The following is an 18524-nucleotide window of genomic DNA, read 5'->3' as shown; positions in this document are numbered from 1 at the left end:
ACCGTTGGGGTCTTGTAGGATAGGGGAAATGACTAAGTAGTCACTTTTATGTTATCACTAGACATACGTATTTACAACTACCTATACATTAAACTTCGTGTTTATTACTATACAACTACTGAAGTGGAGTAATCATAACACTGTTAAGTAAAAAAGACCTTGCCTTTAGATGTAAGTGGTACTTAATTGCTGTTTAAGAAAACTCATGATGTAATTAAGCTAGTTGAATAATTGATGAATTTAGAATTTAACGGTCTAGTAATATCAAGTGTTAAGACATTACACTCGTGGCATGTTACAAAAGGATGGATGATAACATAGCAATTAATTCTTAACCTTGGTTGAACTATCGTGGAATGATTCTTGCGTAGTGATTTTTTCCACCTATTACGGTCGACATTCTCGCCAGAAATAGAATAAACTACTGTTGACGAGTTTAAGGCTACATAAGCAAAAACCTATGTAAAGCCCAAAACAGACTTTAATTAATTCGATTTTTTTCATGTTGATTGAACGCCAATCTATCACGAGCACAAGTTTCCACGAAAGTAGCATCAAAGAGCACTGAAAAACAAGCAGTAAAAATCTGATGTTCTAAACAGATTAGACCGAAGTGTGAGAAGCATTTACTTCATGTATCTCAGCAAGTCGTAAGTGAGTTCGCTATCAACAATCTGACAAGAACGGAATCATCTGCAGTAAACATCAGAAAGAAAGGAAGCAGTCGAATCTCCGATGGCTTCTACTTTATTAAAAATTCACGCCGGCGAACAATGGCGGCAGTAAAACAGATTACTATACGTTGACCCGCATCACCTTCATGTTAATCGCCGAAATAAAGAGAACTTCACAGTCGGATTTTAATTAAGTCGATAAGAAATCACTGTTTTATGGAGGTATAAATAGTCTTCATTTGGTTAGACGCACAAATAAATAAAGAAGCTCGTGTGGGAGTTCGGTCAACAGTCATTTTAGATTAACAATACCATACAATCAGTGTTTAGACAACATTTCTGTAAACCACAATTTCATTTCTTGTAGGAACAAAAGGAGCGAAGGCCGTGTCGCCATCGACGCCCCTGGGGGACAAATCAAATCTTCAAAAACATTCTGTTTCAAAGAGAAAGAAAATTTTGATATACAGACTTAGCAAATCGGATCTGTTTTAGGGAAACCACCAAATCCAGTTAATTTATTCATGATTCAACATCTAGGAGGCTTAGGCATTGTTACCATTGTCATTATGTCAGTTACGACAATTCCTTGAATTAGTTTAACGTCAAACTGTCAAAAAGACGATACGGTAAGTTGATTTCACAATCCAAAGCCTGCTTCGTCACCAGTAAACTACCATTTTATAAACTATGAAAGAGCAGTTTATCTCCAGTTCTTTAAATTTTGCTGTGACAACGAAATAAACTCGTTACAATATTTTCTTATTATGCAACTATAGAAATGTGTACTTTTACTACACCTTTTTTTTACTTAAATAAAGAAATTACTTTAATTAAACAAAATGTGTAGTTCTTGGCTTCTAGTACTCAGCCGTCTAGATTAGATTACGGAAACACCGTAGTAAAAAAGCCCAGCTGTAAATGTTTGCGAAATTAATCATTTTAAGTTGTTTAATTTTATAAATCTCTTCTTGTAGTGTTGTCGTGATGTCACCACAAGACAAAATACCTAATTGTTGTTTATATTATTTTTGGCTGTCATTTTTCTGGCCTCCCGCCACCGAAATAATAATCGAAATTAGTAGAGTCGTCGCAAACAACGTGCAACGCTAATTTATGAATGCCTTTCTGTCCGATGAGGATCCGTCGGTTGAAATCTAGAAGGCTGGTCGAGAGACGAGGGGGTGCAGAGGGGCATCCTTGTAGCACATGGTAGACTAGAGACCTCCGCAGAGCAACTCGACACGGCAAGACCAACTCGGCACGGCAACGCTCGATTCTATGTTTCCATCGGAACAACTGCCGACTCGGCCGTTGTTCCGACAGAACAGCTTTCATCTACGAGGAGACTGACTTTTAAAAAACTCTTTTCATCTCCTTACAGCTCTGTATTCTAGTTGTAATACAACATATCTGTTATTTGCCGGCCTTTTCCCTCTCGCTTTGAATAATGTACGCCGATCGCGGTAAGCTGTGATCTGTGATTGTTTCGACAGCAATGACAGATGGCATTAATGACAGTTAATTGAGTTTTGGCAGATGGACGACTTCACTGCAATGACACCAAAGACGGAGATATAGAGCGTTTTACTAATTGCAGGCACTTTTATTTTCATTGCCACAACTGGGATGAAAACAAAAGAATGCAGCAGTCGGAAACAGTTGACACTCGGTTATTGTAGAAATAACCACTTAAACATATTTAGCTAAATTAGCTTCATCTCAACTGCATGAACAGTACTTTGACATCGCAGTCATTTTTGTCTAAATCCTCACTCTCTTGTTGCACTTTTGTTCAACATAAAGCGTTAATTAAGACTGTAAAGTTCTAATTTTACAATTAAAATTCTGAATTTATATCGTGGATAGCTAGAGAGTTAATTAATTAACAACTTGATGAAGCTTTTAGAGTCGGGCTGTTGACTTTTTTACTGAAACCAGTAATTTGTAGTCAATTTTAATCAACCGTGCAACACATGATTTTTTAAACTGCATCAAATAAAACTGTGATAATTGAAAAGAATTTGATATTTCAATTCCTCATCTGACATTCTAACATACGATTTTCGCAAACAAATTAATAACAAATGTTAGTCGTGTTCATAATTAACATTAACTGTCTTCAGTAACCCAAAAATAAGGTTACAGTACTGACAAATGTGACATTTTATTTGATGTTTAACATCGGCTCACTCAGACTATAAAGCGGCAAAATGGTTAAATAAAGTCGCCTGTGATAATCCAGTTCTTCAATATGAGGGCGATGAAATATAAAAATTAAATTGTAAATTGAATTTTAATGAAAATTTTAACTGAATTTAAAACAAAACTGTATAATCAATAAATTTGCAAGCCAAACAAATTTATTATTTTAATGAAACAATAACATTACTGGAATAATTTATATTGAAAATGTCAAATACCTGTACCTATGTAATTCAGCGCTGAAAACTATTCAAACTAATAAATCTACAAATGATATTGAATTATAAACTAATTGTCAGCTCAGGTTTAATTAATGTACCACATAATGCTTATTCCGATAGAAATTTATTTGCTCTCATGTAGTGACTAAAAAAACAGTTTAAAGATCGGCTTGATAGTAAGTTGTGATCTATAAAGTTAGTATTTACGATGTTCATCGAATAAGACGTTACTTAATTAGTGTTTCTGATCCAAATTATTGATTTCCTGTTATTTTTTTGTCGGTAAGTTAGAAATTATACACTTTTTAAATTTTTTGTGGAAATTCATGTAATTAGACGACATTATACCGTATCCGTCTTGGAGAGATTAGACTTATTCATGTGTTAATCGGGTTTGACAGACGTCAGTTTTTTGTTGGATTGGCAACACGGTTAAAATTGTATGTTGGTAAGCCCGATTACCGGTAGATTTTCGAAACGAATGAAAAATGACGAAGATTACCAATTATTACTCAGGAATGCTAACCCACTTTTGTTTTAGTCAGATTTAACCTGTAGAATCTGAAATTATGTTGGCAGACTTCGCTGATTATGACAAGTCTTTTTGACAGTTTAAAATTGATATTATTTAATACAAGGTGTTTATAAATGTTTCTAGCATCTTTGGAATTCCTGTCGTACCCTATTTTGCCGCTTTGTTTTCAGAGTGAATGTAACTATCTTGAAAATTATTTATAATGTTACTAAGTTCAAAGACGTTTTAGTTAACGGTTTTGTGCCCAAGTTTTTGATTTTCAGATTTTAAGCCACAACTGGAACAGTTTATTTTTCAAAACTTACTTTACTTCATATTTGAGGTTAACTGCAAATGTCAGTTGACAAATCAAAACTCATATTTGTAATGAGCGGCAAATTTCTTTGACATTTCATAGCCACCCTTGATGCTAGAAACATTTATAAACACCTTGTACCTAAGCTAAAATATCAAAATTGATCCATAGTGATGGGACCAACATTTAAAAAATTCAAGGATTTTTTTTATCGCAAACTATTCAAAATTCTACGTTCTTTTTAATTTTTAATTAATTTAGTAGATAATTTATTAGCAGAAAACACATGTTTAGAGAGGAGATATTTTATGGTAGTTTAGTTTTATCTAGTTATTAATAGCTATAAAACTGCACGTTTATTAACAATAAAACTAAAACTAACTAAGACGTCAATATATCTAGATTTTAAAATTTCTGTACATGGCGCAATATGTTTAACAGCATTAAAGTGCCTGGAAAAAAATTTCATCTAAAAGTTGGTCAATAAAAAGTTTATTATAAACCTATAAACACCTGAATATTGCCAATACATATTAATAATAACCATACAGAAATTTATTTTCAAATATAGGCAAATTAGTGGCGCAAATTTGCCAATAATACTGTCAAAAAACATAGCAATTGCGTTTTCAGATTTATATTCTACCTGTTACTTCAAAGCCTCGATTTAGAGGTAAACATATTGTGAAATGTGTCTTATGACAACTATGTCAAACTCGATAAATATATCATTGTTACCAACATCTTAAAATATTGCAAGGCTTCTCCTTGCACTAAATGTGATCACAGAGTTGAATCGTGTGATCCATTAAATTTCCATTCAAGACAGGCCATATATGACGTATCTCGACGACCTCTTGCTCAAAAACTGTCAAACTTCTGCAATTAAATAAAATATTTTGAGTTCATACGTCAAATTGCTGTGATAATGTCAGTTACGACATGAATTTTTTTTTCAAAGTCAACTGTAACTAAAAATTTAATGGATCACCCGATATATTACAAAGCGTGCTAATATCGTTGTTACATCCTGGTATAATAAATTGCATACGTTTCTTAAAATTGTAAACTGAACGCAATGACACGTGTGCTAATTAACATCCGTTAATAAGACGGTTTGAAGGATACTGCACTTTCATGAAACTGATAAACTTCTACCACGAATTGTATCAAAAGAAGCGCAATATAATTCTTCGTTTAAGCAGGATACAGTGCGAATGTTTGCATGCAATCTTTTCTTGTTTAATTAACACGCGTTGGTGTCGCGAATATAAAATATAATGGGATAAGTTGTTTTTAATTAAGCTTTTTCACAGCCAATCAGCATTATCTTCAATTATGCTGCAAATTGATGTTAGATAGCAAACAAAGCCTGAACATTCTATTTTAGTTGTGAAAATAAAACAAAGAAATTGGTTCCCTGTAGATTACAGTTCTTAGTGTTCTTATTTGCAGAACACGATTACATTTTCGGCGAGAGTAAATGACCACAAAAAATCGGGGCCCCTTTTCTTGACCACTCAGTTGTTCCTACCTTTTTGTGGCCGCACCATCAACGACGGTGTATTTCGTTGAAGTAGCACGTATTTACCTCCGATTATAATAGGCGCAAATTACCAACTCAAGTATGAAATGCAAAAACAAACAATGAGAAAGGTGTCCGAAGGCCTGTTTGTTTTGTACGTTTGAAGTCTGTTAATAATACATCCCTGGGTTCTTGCTCGCATAAGGATTCTCGAGACGAGCAAATGGATAATGTATGTGTAGCATACCATCTCACGCTACCAACTTTGTAATAAAATGTGTTTAGGTCGTGTATTTTATTGCATCAGTGTTCGTAAAAGCATCTAAACAATAAAAATAACGTGTTTCTAACGCGAAACGACTTCAATGGCTCGCTTTACACGTATGGATGTCTGCAAGGTGTGCCGAAGTGATTGGGTACAACAGGGTCAAGATTAATCGAATCGATGGTTATTGCGTTAATAAACAAATAGCAATTATGCGACAAGCAACTACTCTTCATGCGATAACTCAAATTGGAGGCAATTAACGGCCAAACGTTTTCTAATCGTGGGCGGTGCGGGGGATTTAGTGAAGTTTACTTGGCAAATGTGGATGAAAGCGAATACATTGATTAATAAAATGAAGTCATACAACGCTCAAGACGAGAATTAATTAGCACTCAATAAATTTTTACATGTATTACAAAATAATAGATTGTATTGTTAGTTGCCTAACTAACTAAAACAACATGTAAAAGTATGTAACATTTATTTTTATTCTTTGTATGACTATAAGCGCATTTTTTAGTATTTTCGCCAATAGAGTAAAAAACGTTTTAATATGAAAAATACCACTTTAAAGGTTGTACACAGTTATTGTTGGCACAACACCAAAAGCCATTACTCTATGTATTTTTTCATTTCCTTTAATTTAGAAATAAATTAGGCAAATTTGACCAGCCAAACAAACTGTTGATCCATAAATATTTAAATTACAGCATCATAACATAATTTAATTTAATCAATATTTTCAGAAATTAATTTCAATCAAATGCAAGTAATTTTAGAAAGCCAATAATACAGTTCCTTTATGGTATATCCCAGAAAAATCGCAATATTCCAATAGTAATTTATTTATTCAAACTTGAAATGAACATGCGTCTGTTTGAGTATAAGGATCATCAGACATCGCGTTTGCAGGAAACCACCCCTGCATTATTTTCGAACATTATCATTTAAATAATGCGGTTATTGAATTAAAACTTTGCCCATCAAGTTTCAAACTCACCCTAATTAACCCAAGAGTCGTTCCAAGGGTTAAACCCCAAATTTGAATTAGTCCGATAAATTTATAGACACCTCTCGATACAATATGTTAATATGAAAGAATAAAAAATAAAACTGGACATCACAAATGACAATTAAAGCTCGATGAGGGCATCAATAATTCACCATGAATTTCGTGCAGTTGTGTTGTAAAATAGTCTCATTGTCCATTCCAATTTACAGCACAACTGATCAATACGGTATGAGGGTGTCCGCATTAAGTGGTCTCGTTGTAATATTTCGTGTATGTTTTATTACATTTGGGGATTATGTTTTATGACAGTAGAAGCTTTGGGATGATAAAGATATTTTCTATGATGTAAAGAATTGGAGCTGTGAGCTTCACGGGTTAGATGATGTTTGGCACTGTGCCGCAGGACAATCTTTTAGCGAAATATTAATAAGTTCTAGTTGGATTAAAAAGAATAACAAGCCAGTTTTGTTGCTGGGATGGTCACGCAACTGCTGTCGCTTTTTCATTCTTTATACGCGGTGAAGACGAGGCTCCAAATTTAACTCTCTGTCCCGGCAAGACATGACTATAATTTTTATGTTGCATTTAGTGATTAACCTAATGAATTGTACGATTTTTCACAATTTCCGCGATAATTCTAACAAATGCGTGGAAATAAACTGCATCATCAGCGTGACAAATCCGCATATATTTTTTCGCCTTCAATATGTCTTTCTTTAGTAGACACCATATGTGGGTTTCACACCGCTACGAATTGAAAGACATTATTACAAATGGGGGCTAAGCTGTCGTTATTTATAATATTCCCGTTCTTGTCTGCTATCGGCGATTTGGCTAATCCCAGTGACATCACCCATGAAAATGGGGCATTTGAGACTTAAATGTCGTCATTAGGAGCGAATAAAATTGTATCCGATTTAATGAAAGATCGAACTAGTTAATGAGGTCGATCATTCCTCAGTGTTTACCTTATCGAAGATTATTGCTCCGCTTCAGGATGATTGACCATAAATAAGCCCGGTTTAATGTTCTTGTCATGACAACTTGTGGGTTGCACCCCATCGGCTAAAATAGTGTAATCCGGTGAATATCGTTGGCAGCGCGGTTAACAGACATTAACATGTTGCAGAAGTCTTCACATGAAATGACAGGAATTCCAGAGGCGACGTAAACTTTGTTATTTGTATTTTTATGGCCGCAGGTGAAGCATTAATAGTTGTTTTTAAGTTTATGTTCAAGTGTTTAATGGTTATTGATTATTGTCGAAGCGAATTTCAAGCTTAATTTTTTAAGTTTGGGATAAAAATTGCCTAATTTTATGTCTATATTTTAATTAATAGATTTTGAAAGAAATAAAGACGTTAGAAGCTCTAGTGGGTGTTGAAACACGACTATTGCATCCTGAGACAAGGTGATGTCATGTTTACCGTTCAAAGCATGAAACTGACTATATTTATGAAATTATATTTTACAGTGGACAGCTCGTAAATTGTTAACGTTATTACGTTTATCGACGTTTATCACGCGGCGCTTTAAATCTCATTAGATTACTACTTATTGTCTATTTGTATCATTACCAAACTTGGCTCATAATTCTATAAACATTAAACTACATCCATCTACAGCGGGTAAGGTACGATCTAAAATGACTGCTTTTTTTAAAGAATGAAAACAAATTAACAATATCCTAGGCCGACGTGGGTCGCAAATTAAAGCCTAGGTGGGTTTGTTTGTTATCGTCTTCTTCGACTAGAATTAACTTTTAAAATGACTGATGTCTTGAAATGAGTGTTTGAATAATTAACACTGTTTTCATGTTATTGTCGGCTATATTATAACAGTAGTTCCTACCTGTTTTACTACTTTTCAGTGGACAATACCTAATATTCATTTTTTATAACGTCAACCAACAATGCGCGTGCTTATTTTAATGCATTCCAAGTACATCGTTAATTTAAATAGAAATTCCATAAAAGCATTGTTGTTAGAATATAAATTACAAATATTATCTACTCAATTATTAAGTATGCTACAAAAACTTCCTCCTGTAAAACAATCCAGGATATCAAGAAATAGCCTTTAACATCAAAAACGACGGAATCATAAAATTTATTATTCTTCGCCGCAACGTATTTAGATTTTACATGTGTCTGCCTCTTTATTCATGTACACATGATTGATTACCATCCCCACATTCCATTGTAAAACAAGACAACAAAAAACCACTCCGTGTTATAAAATATTTCTGGAAACAAAACATTGTCTTTCATACCATTGGCACAAACAACCCTTCGAAAATTTAATTAAACTTGTTTTTTTAAAATTGCACGTCGTGGAATCAGAATGCCGTAATTACGAAATTTCTTCCGAGCTATTATTTCAATTTTAAATTTCTCGATTCCAATGGAGAAACTTCATTCTTTGTTGCATAATTGATATCGCTATTAAATCCTAATTTGTCTTTTCTGATGAATTGAAACTACAAACCGGAGTATCGAATTCTCATCAGCGTGGTCGTGGTGATTTAAGTTGCGCTAAGTTTTAGGTTTAATGTTTCCAATCAATATGTATTTTGAGATCTTTTGCTCTTAAAGTTATCTAAGCTGTTTGCTTAATACTCGCAGAATGGGATCGCATAAAATTACAATCGTAGGCTTAATAATAAAAGTTCTGAGCGAAAATTAGTGTAGTGAACATTTTGTAAATACCTGTCGCAACCGTAAATATGTAAATGCAAAGGAATACGTTTGTTGATTAAAAAACTCTAATCTCGGAGCAGCTGAGAATTCCATGTTCCTTGGTAGCGTCCACTTTTCTTAATCAGCAAAACGTCTATAAATGTCGCGCAGAAATACCAGTGTCTTAGCCTTTGTGCATGAAACCGTCGTTCCTTTAACAAGACTGCATTATTTCTGCCATTTGTTGCATTTTCCGCCCTGTTACCGCCACGATTGTTGACAAGCCAACGAGACAAACGGCGTGAAATCGACATTTTATTATTCTCTTCTGAATAAAGATGACAAGCTTTTTCGTTGTTCCGCAGCGTCATCCGTGCCTTCCTCTTTATCAATTCCATCCTCCTTCACCCGTAAAAAATCACTGTTTAGAGAGGAAATGCGCCACTTTTCCTGTCCATGTCCCCTCGGGGATAAACTTTGTCATACTATCCATCTGACATGAACATTTCGTATCAAAACTCAACTTTATCCTTGCTACAAGAGAAAAGTGAGTCTTGAGGGTATCGTTGCGTTTTACAAATTTTCTCTTGTTCGGTTCCGACTAAACGACCGTTGACAATATAAATCACTCTGGAAATTGTACAACACGACCGATTTGGTTTTCTAAAGAGAATCATACGGAGTAAATCAGTGGGGCTCATCCTTTGAGTATTTACAAGGCACACAATGCTTTGTCGCTCAATTTGGTAGCGCTACGTTTTGTTACATCCTGTCGTGCGCTTTTACACGTACACAACAATGCAGAGCTACTGTTCATTTAAATAAGTATCGAACGATCTGAATTAGGCGAAGAAAGGAGCCGTCTTTTGTGGAAATTAACAGTGAAGAAAAATAGTTTGCAGAAATCTAAGGTGGATAGGATTTTCTCCAATAAAATTTCAATACAGAACTAATTTTATTCATCCTTTCTTCTACATTTTAAACTATAATTAATGGATCTTTCACATACCAGATGCTAAACTTAAACTTAAGAAGCTGAATAATTAAATCTAATACCATACTTCCATTGTAAACTAACGTCTAATTGCAGGGCAGTTGCAGCATTTGCACGTAACTTCTTTGGCTATAATTCGCTTTCTAAGCCATAAAATTTGATCCGATTCAAAAAGAACATCAAGTTATAAATTTAGAGGAAAATAAAACCGAAGTGGACGTTTGTAACCGACAAAAGCATTATATGAAATCCACATCTACCATGTCGATCTCCACTTTCCTGCAAGCTCATTTAAGTTCGCGAAGTCGCTTTAGTATATTTGTTTGCCATTTTATTACTTTAAAACAATTTGAGTCTTTTGCAACCATCTCGGTTAACTTACAACCGACTTTATTTTTGCAAGAAAAACTGTTATCAGTGCCATCAAATTTAATGTAATTTCAGTCGATAGAAACGAAATGATGCGTAGCACCTGCATGTAAAGTTTTTGCTTTAGAAAAAGAATTTACCTGCCACGTTTATCGGAGCGTTAACTTGTGCAATTTGCATTTTTCCTCTTGCAAAGGAGTAGTAAGATCAGGATGTGCGTTAGCTACGTGATCGAATAACATGTAGAAGAATTAATCTAATTTGACAGACTGCTTGTTCTTTTTCGACAAAATAGAAATAAATCAAAATTATTGAGAATGTTGCAACTAAGTAACAGCTACCAGATTATAATCAAACCCAGTGGCGTACCTTTAGACGGGGCTACAATACACAAAAAATTGAATTTTCAAATTTGAGATTCTTAAACTTAGAAGTTCTAGGAAAACAATAGTGAATACTGCAACTTTCTATCTGTCGTAGTAGTGGGTTCCACGGAACCTAAGCACGTGCCCTTTTGGAGCCCAAAATGCATATAGCTTTACGGGAATTAAATTTACAAAATTCTAAATTATGAAGCTCAAAATTAAAAAAAAACCTTGGTTTTAATGTTAATGCACATTAAAGACGCAACAAACTTGTGAAACCCGGACCCGGGCATAATTTGTTACGCCACTGACCAAACCACAACCAAACTAAGGCAATTTCCTTCTCTACAGCGGAGAGTTCCATTAAAGCCATAAATTAGTCAAGTAATAACTGTCATTAGAATACAGAAATTGCCCTTATCATTCCTAATAAGTAATAATAATAATCATAAAGCTAGATATTTGATAGGAAGTATACCTAATATTTAACTAAACCTCTCATTATACTACATGTTATGATTCAAAACGAATTCTTTTACGCCCCCTAAAATGTTCAAAATAAACTTGAAAACGGCAATACAACAGGCGCAATTTCAATTTCATTTCCCCAAAGAGTAAAGTGTTTATGTCTAATTCCTTTTAGTACGAGAGAACATTTTTCTTTTTCCCATAAACCTCGCCAAAATATCAAACTCCTCTAAAAGCAGGTGGATGCCCATCGTGTAATAAGCAAACACTGTAATAAACGACGTATTATCGTCGGTTTAAAAAGCTCATCTGAGAAAATTTCCACCAATTTCCTAACTTTATTTTGTTTAGCATAAAAGCGTATAGTTCAGCCAAGTTAGCCTGAGCCACCATAAAAGTATAAAAATTTGCGGGCTACCGCAACGGGACAGCTTCAAAAGATTCTCAAGTGCACATAATGAGGGTTTATTTGCTCAAGTTTGCACCCTGCGATCAGAACAGCATCCCTAAACAGGCCAGATGTCTCGTCATAAATGACAAAATACCGCAAACTGTCCCGGTGCGTTTGTCGTCTAATTTTTATGATTTTATGGTGGCTCAGGCCAACTTGGCTGAACTATAAAAGCAATATTACCTTTTATGGCACGATATATATTCTGCCCACCCAGGACGAAACATCATCAATACCGTTTCCTTATCAAATCTTAGGGTAACATTTCAAAAGCCGGGAAATGAAAAAATTGCGGTAAAAACGGCCAAAACGGCACATATGGTTAAATGAAATTTCTCGCAAGATTTTGATGTGTAGCTAAAATTTTTATGGTAGCCCGTAACTTTTTTATTTGCCATCATTCTATCCCGTTTTATATAACCGGACATAAAATCCACGATTGCTCTTTATAATGGAACGGGGCTTATTGAATTTTTTTTATTAGGTTATTGCTGTTAATAACGGCAGTATTACATTAATTGCTTCGTGTTTTAACGTGTGACACATCGTAAGAGTACACTTTCTGCGGTATATCGAATTAATTACTTATAATTGAGCAATTAACATACAGTTCAACATAATTGCAGCGGCATTATAATTTGAAATATTCTCTTAAGCGAACAACGAAATAATTATGTCGTTTTTAATGCAACTTTACGACTCTGTAAATTCAAATTGATTAATTAAAATCTTAATTGAGATCGTAACGTTGCTAATTTATGTATCTGTATTAATTTCTCTCATTTCTGGCAACGGTGAAGAATTACTTCGAAATGATATTTAATTTTTATCGAAGCAGATCGCATCTACACGCAACTGAAATTCTATATTCTAGATAAAAATGATGAGAAACATGAAAATAGCCTTTTTATGTCTACTTGTTGGGAAAGTGTTGGTTGAATTAATATAATTTATTATGATTACACATCCAACTAATGGACTACGTGAGTAATGATTTTATCAAATTTATTCATGTATAAAATAATATATTCTGAAAGCAGCTTTAATAGGTTTTAAAATTTATAAAATCATTAATGGCATAACGAAACACACACCTATTCGAAAACACTAATTATGACCATTGTGTTTGTTTGAATAATATGTTAAATTTCCTGTTTCGAGGCAGAACAACAACAGAACGAATTAACAAAAAAATTGCGGGAGATCCAATTTCAAATAGGAGTAACAGAGGCGTAACTGGGCGGAATTTACAAACGCCGTTTCTTAAAATGCAAATTTATGGCCTAAATAACCGCAACAGAAAGTTTTCGCAATAACAACTTTGGTGAAAATTTCGCAAATTTTTACCATTTCCGAATAAAAGAACATGACATCGCCATCATCGAGTATGACATAAATGATCAAAACGTCAAAAGCTGCTAAATTTTCTTCTTTTCAATGTACCAAGTGTTTACCGTGCCCTGCATCGGAGATGTGTCCCCATTAAAATTCAACGCCGTTCTTGCCAGTATCGCCGGTGTTCTTTTCTTCTCCGGATGGTGGATTATGATCGCTCTAATAGCCGAAAACTTGATCGACTTCTACGGATTCCTGCCCGGATTCTTCGCCACCATTGGCTTGGTTGTCGTCAACATAATCCCAACGAATCTGATCCAACAACCCAATTTGTATGCATCAAACAGTTACTGCGGACTTGTGATGATCAGAATCTGTCTTCTGATCGGATTTATGATATCGTTCGGAGCCTTAATTGGTGCGTGTTATATTTTGTTCAACGATTACGTACTAAAGCCGGAGGAGAAGAACAAGTGGCCGGGTTTCGGGATATTCCTGCTTAACTTGTTTATATTCGTTGCGATGCTAATGTTGAAGTGCACTATACATACACAAAACTTCTAATTGAAAATGTAGAATTGAGTAATCCCAATGGAGACTTTTCGAGCTGTCATTATATGTAATGAGATGAGTTAGAGTTAAAAATGTTAAGCGAGCCCTCGAGCTGTAATTATTTAGCAGTTAGTGTTAAAAAAAACAAAAGGTGAGATTTCTTGTTTAGATTACAGTAACCACTGGTAGCAATTTCGTTTGAAGATTGAGGAGATTATCGGGCGGTAAGTATGATTATTATAAGTTCTACACCAGTCTGTTTGACTTCTTGATTTTCTAAGATATCAGAGCAAGTAATTACACAAGTATTTCCTTTTAGAGAAGTCTGAACTTGTCCATTATTTAGATAAAAGATAACTTTATTACCACCGTTGCACGAATCGTGTAGGCGCCAAATTACCCTACCTTTACACCTAATAATAGACGTCAGACCATAAAAATTACCCTCAAATCTCTTAATCTCACGTCTAACGGAATGGAATTTATTTGACTTTTCCTTCGAGATCGCACAAGAAAGCAGCCCACACACTTTCGTATAAGGAGAAGAATGATAATGCACAAGCCAAAGGACAAAAACGATACTCGAAAAATCTATTTAGTAGACTAAAGCGGATCGGCGTTGTTCAAATAAAAACTAGTTGAGAGAATCGTGACTTCTACAAGGACCGGCTTTGTTGGTTTATAAATAACAAGATGCATTGAGATTTTATCGGTTTTTATACTGAAAAAGAACCCAACAATTTGGAGCTGCGGAAATTTAGATCGCGACTTGTTTTCAACGATGCAATTTACTGACGTGGGTTAATCTGCATTCATGTAAAAATACCACCGTTTTGCGTCATTTATAAATATTTTTCTACGTTTGTGTTTACTTGATTTTTATATTATGCACTTCAATTAGTCTACGTTAATCAATTTAAACTGTTATTCGGCTATTAATAATGCAATGTCGTTGATGCGCGCTCATACATAAATCACAAATTAACCCTAAAGCAATTTCTATAATTTGTACGAACTAGGCATATAATTAAACTTAGACTGTAACTGTTTTATATGTTAAAATTATCGGCAGTTCATGCTTTTAATTAAAAAAAACCCCTCTAGTGTATATCGCTGTGATTTAATTTCGATTATGTACTTAGCCGGTTGCTGTTCTTGTTAAGTTACTACAAACTATTCCAAAGCTTATCCTCACACTTCATCTTAACAACTACCTACGTATGCATTATGCAAAGTTATACTCTGCACTAAAAGCCTGCCTGTTAATTGTAACTTAATTTATCACTGTCAAATTCTTAAGTTGAAAGCATTTAAGGCATCTTACATATTTTAAAATAAATGTGAACACTTGCAACGAGACAATTATACAAATCCTCGTCTGAAATGAAAGTTAAAACAGACTTCCGTTGAAATCCCGCAATTTGTATGTACTTCCGCACCATCAGGTCTTGAAAGTATAAAATACAACTCCTAAAAGTACTGTGTAACTTTATAAGAGCATGTGGGGATTTAATTCCACAGAAGTCACGGCTAGGGTAAACAGTTGCCTTCACTTTTAGTAGCAAATTTGGTTTTATTTGGTCAGACAAAACAAGTTTATGGAATGTGTTTCATCTCAAAAGAAAACAAAACGCTTTGTTCACCTTCAAAAGAATAAAAGACGTTTATTTGCGGAGGCAGTTCATGAGAGCTTAAATAAATCTGTAAAAATGTTAGTGGGAATTACAAATCCTTCACCTTAATAATCATGCGATTATTGCATCATTATATAAATACACATAAATTCCACTAATGTTTGAGAAGCACGATAAGTCACGTTATGATTAAATAACTTTATTACTGAATTGAGTTTTATATTCATATTTAACAATTTATGTACGGTATTACCGATTTCAAAATCGTAATTTTTTTAAACCGTATCACGTCAGGAGTCAATAAAAAAAATAAAAACTAAAATTCAATCCCTACATGAACGTTTTATTATACACACAAATTTAACAACTTCGTACAAAAATAAAAACAAATTGTAAACTTCCTTGAAAATTTATATTTGTATTAACAATTGCATCAAATCCATTAAATACAACTTGTATGCAAAACCTGCCATACAATAAAAATTGCGTTTATAATATATTACAGTTTCTACACCTGTAGCAACAAAAACCATCCAATTAACGCATAAGTTAAAAATATGACTATTAAATTAGTAATACAAAACAGATTTTCAATAAAAAAGGAAAATAATGTCTTAAAAAAAATCAAACAAATTGCGTGATAAAATACGATACACCTTCATTATTTCCTTTTAAAAATACCATTTATAATTTAACTGTAATTGTATTTATTGAAGATATTATATTAATTAAAACCCTAACTATGTTTCTTCAATCTGCTACATAAAGTCATCGTAATCGTCATAATCATTTACGTATGCGGACAGAGGCTGAAAAAGAATATGGATAAAACCTGTTCTGTCAATAACGCGCAAAATCGTATTTACACTCAAGAGATAAGCAGCACTTACATTGTTATCATCCATTTTTAATTTCGCTTTGCCTTTTCCTTTATTCTTCTTTGATTTCTCTCCTTTTTCAATTTTCTGTTTTTCCAAATATAAGTTATCTAAAGTGTTCTTAATTTTCTTAATATCTAACGAGGACACTGTAAAGACCAACACAATGAAATCGAAACTAACTCGGCAAAATACGTACTAGTGGCACAAAGATTTCGTAACAGATTTTCTGTAAAGAGAGGATACTCGGTACTTTTCGATAAAGGCAGAAGCTTCTTAGAGAGAGCGTCTGTGAAATCTTGGAATTCTTCTTTGGTTGTGGGCAAATCCAAGCCCTCCAGTCCCGCTGAAGTGCTGTTATTTGTGTTACCCCCAAAGGTTGTTTCAAGAGCCATGTTTAAATCCGACTCTTTTTCCATCCGAATTTTTTCTTCAGGAGAAATTTCATTTTCGTCTTCCTGTTCCCTCAACCTTCTTTCCATTTCTTCTCTTTTGCGCCTCTAACAAAAAAGAATGAGCTAAATTAAACTGTCTTGTCATTTCGTAACATATTTGATACAATCGGTGCGGTACAGTTAATTTTGGGTTAAATATTCAGTAGAGCAATGATAGAAAACTTGATGTCAAAATTTAAATTTTAAAATTCGCGCTTTCTATTTGGTGGTAAAATTTGAAGTAGGCGCGAAATTTGAATACTAACTTTTGCTATCGACTTTCTTCATGTTGCAACAGAACAAATGTTTAACTTTAAATCATATTTGAAAAAACAAAACAACTTAATACACACATATGATGTTACTTTCGTTTTCTAAATAATTGATTAAGGCAATCTAAAAAGTTATGGGCATAAAATGGTACTCATATTAAATTGAGTTTAGGATACAAAACTTCAACATGCAAATACTGCTGCATTAATGGATTAGTAGGAGCACTATCAAGAATTTCAAAACTCTTTTTGAACAATTTTACCTAGCCTACAACGAAGAATAGTCACTAATAAAGCAATGTTATTCATTGGAAAATAAATATCTGGTTAAATATAGCTAGTGTGCTTAAAATTAGAGTTCAAAATATGCTGAGTTACATGTTTAATGTGTATTAGTAGTAAAAATTTGTAATGAATCATGTTTTGCTGCACCACATCTGTTATGGATACTTGAAGCTTGTAATACCCAAAGTAACTCACTTCTTTCTCTGCAATTTTTTCTGCTATGGTTGGCTTTTTTGGTTTAGGTTTAGGTTCTTCAGACGGGGCGTCAATTACTTTTTCTTCCTCTTCATCCTCCCAACTTTCCTGAAAGTTATACGAGTTATTATAACCTTCATCAAAACTGGATCAAATGAACAAAAAAACACTTTCACTTATCCTTAAACAGTCCAAAATTTGATGATTCATCTTTACACTTATAGATAAAAATGTTTGCAGTGTATGGTATTTAATAAAGTTCCGTTAAAGTGTAATAATAGCGCAAAATTTTACCTTGACGTCCTCATCTTCATCCTCGCCTTCCCATTTGTTGGAAGACACCACAGCAGGTGCAACTACTAAGGGTTCGAAATTATCGTCGTCTGAAATATGGCAGTGTTACAACATAGATACAGAGATAGTGTGCATTTCTGCTCACCCCACGATTCCATATTGTTGAAAATAGATTCCAAATTACCACAAAACGACCTCAACCTCTAAATTCACGTGTGCTAAATGAGCGACTGCTGTAAATTCCACCAGATGACACTGTCAAAGTGTCACCAAAGCCACTTTTCTGGAAGCTTCCGCGAATTATCTAGCGTGGAGATGTATCAAACAATACGCTTAGGCTTTTTGTGTCTTTGGCAAGATGACGAAAAATAACCAAAATTGTTTATAATTGACGATTGCACAACTAATAATGACCCTCGAACACCCATTTCACTTTGACACTGACGGAGTACTGCAGAGCTGCCAACATTGCTGCCAACCTGCGCGAAAAAAACACCACATTAAGACCACCTACTTTTATTGATAATAATAAAACGGGAAATAAAAAGCAACAAACTTAAACACCTGATAAAAGAAAACAGTAGT

General features: G+C 34.0%; 2 protein-coding genes across 2 annotated transcripts; one reads left to right on the top strand and one right to left on the bottom strand.

Annotated features, from left to right (window-relative positions):
• The first annotated feature begins 13489 nt into the window (after nucleotides 1-13489).
• On the top strand, nucleotides 13490-13959 carry LOC148181160 (transmembrane protein 50A-like). The gene has a single exon (XM_088046774.1). It carries the CDS (start codon nucleotides 13498-13500, stop codon nucleotides 13957-13959), a length of 462 nt encoding a protein of 153 aa, XP_087902900.1. The 5' UTR covers nucleotides 13490-13497.
• A 1944-nt stretch (nucleotides 13960-15903) lies between these two features.
• eIF3j (eukaryotic translation initiation factor 3 subunit j) lies at nucleotides 15904-18432 on the bottom strand. Its single transcript, XM_088032514.1, has 6 exons — nucleotides 18085-18432; nucleotides 17940-18028; nucleotides 17646-17753; nucleotides 16659-16959; nucleotides 16472-16608; nucleotides 15904-16390 (listed from the first exon to the last, which is right to left on the bottom strand). The coding sequence occupies exons 1-6, from the start codon at nucleotides 18095-18097 to the stop codon at nucleotides 16340-16342; spliced, it is 699 nt and encodes a 232-aa protein (XP_087888640.1). The 5' UTR covers nucleotides 18098-18432; the 3' UTR covers nucleotides 15904-16339.
• Between the last annotated feature and the right edge of the window lie 92 nt (nucleotides 18433-18524).

Source organism: Gnatocerus cornutus, chromosome 1, assembly GCF_029298725.1.
Source record: "Gnatocerus cornutus isolate USDA-ARS CGAHR chromosome 1, icGnaCorn1.1, whole genome shotgun sequence".
NCBI classification, from domain to species: domain Eukaryota; kingdom Metazoa; phylum Arthropoda; class Insecta; order Coleoptera; family Tenebrionidae; genus Gnatocerus; species Gnatocerus cornutus.
The sequence above is the reverse complement of the archived record's forward strand: the minus strand, read 5'-3'. Positions and strand labels throughout refer to the sequence as shown.

Coding starts and splice junctions, on each gene's coding strand:
- eIF3j (XM_088032514.1), bottom strand. Junction 16,960..17,645: donor AAAAAATTGCAGAGAAAGAA/GTGAGTTACTTT, acceptor CTTTTTTGTTAG/AGGCGCAAAAGAGAAGAAAT. Junction 16,609..16,658: donor ACGAAATCTTTGTGCCACTA/GTACGTATTTTG, acceptor TGGTCTTTACAG/TGTCCTCGTTAGATATTAAG.
- LOC148181160 (XM_088046774.1), top strand. CDS start 13,498: ATGTACCAAGTGTTTACCGTGCCCTGCATCGGAGATGTGTCCCCATTA.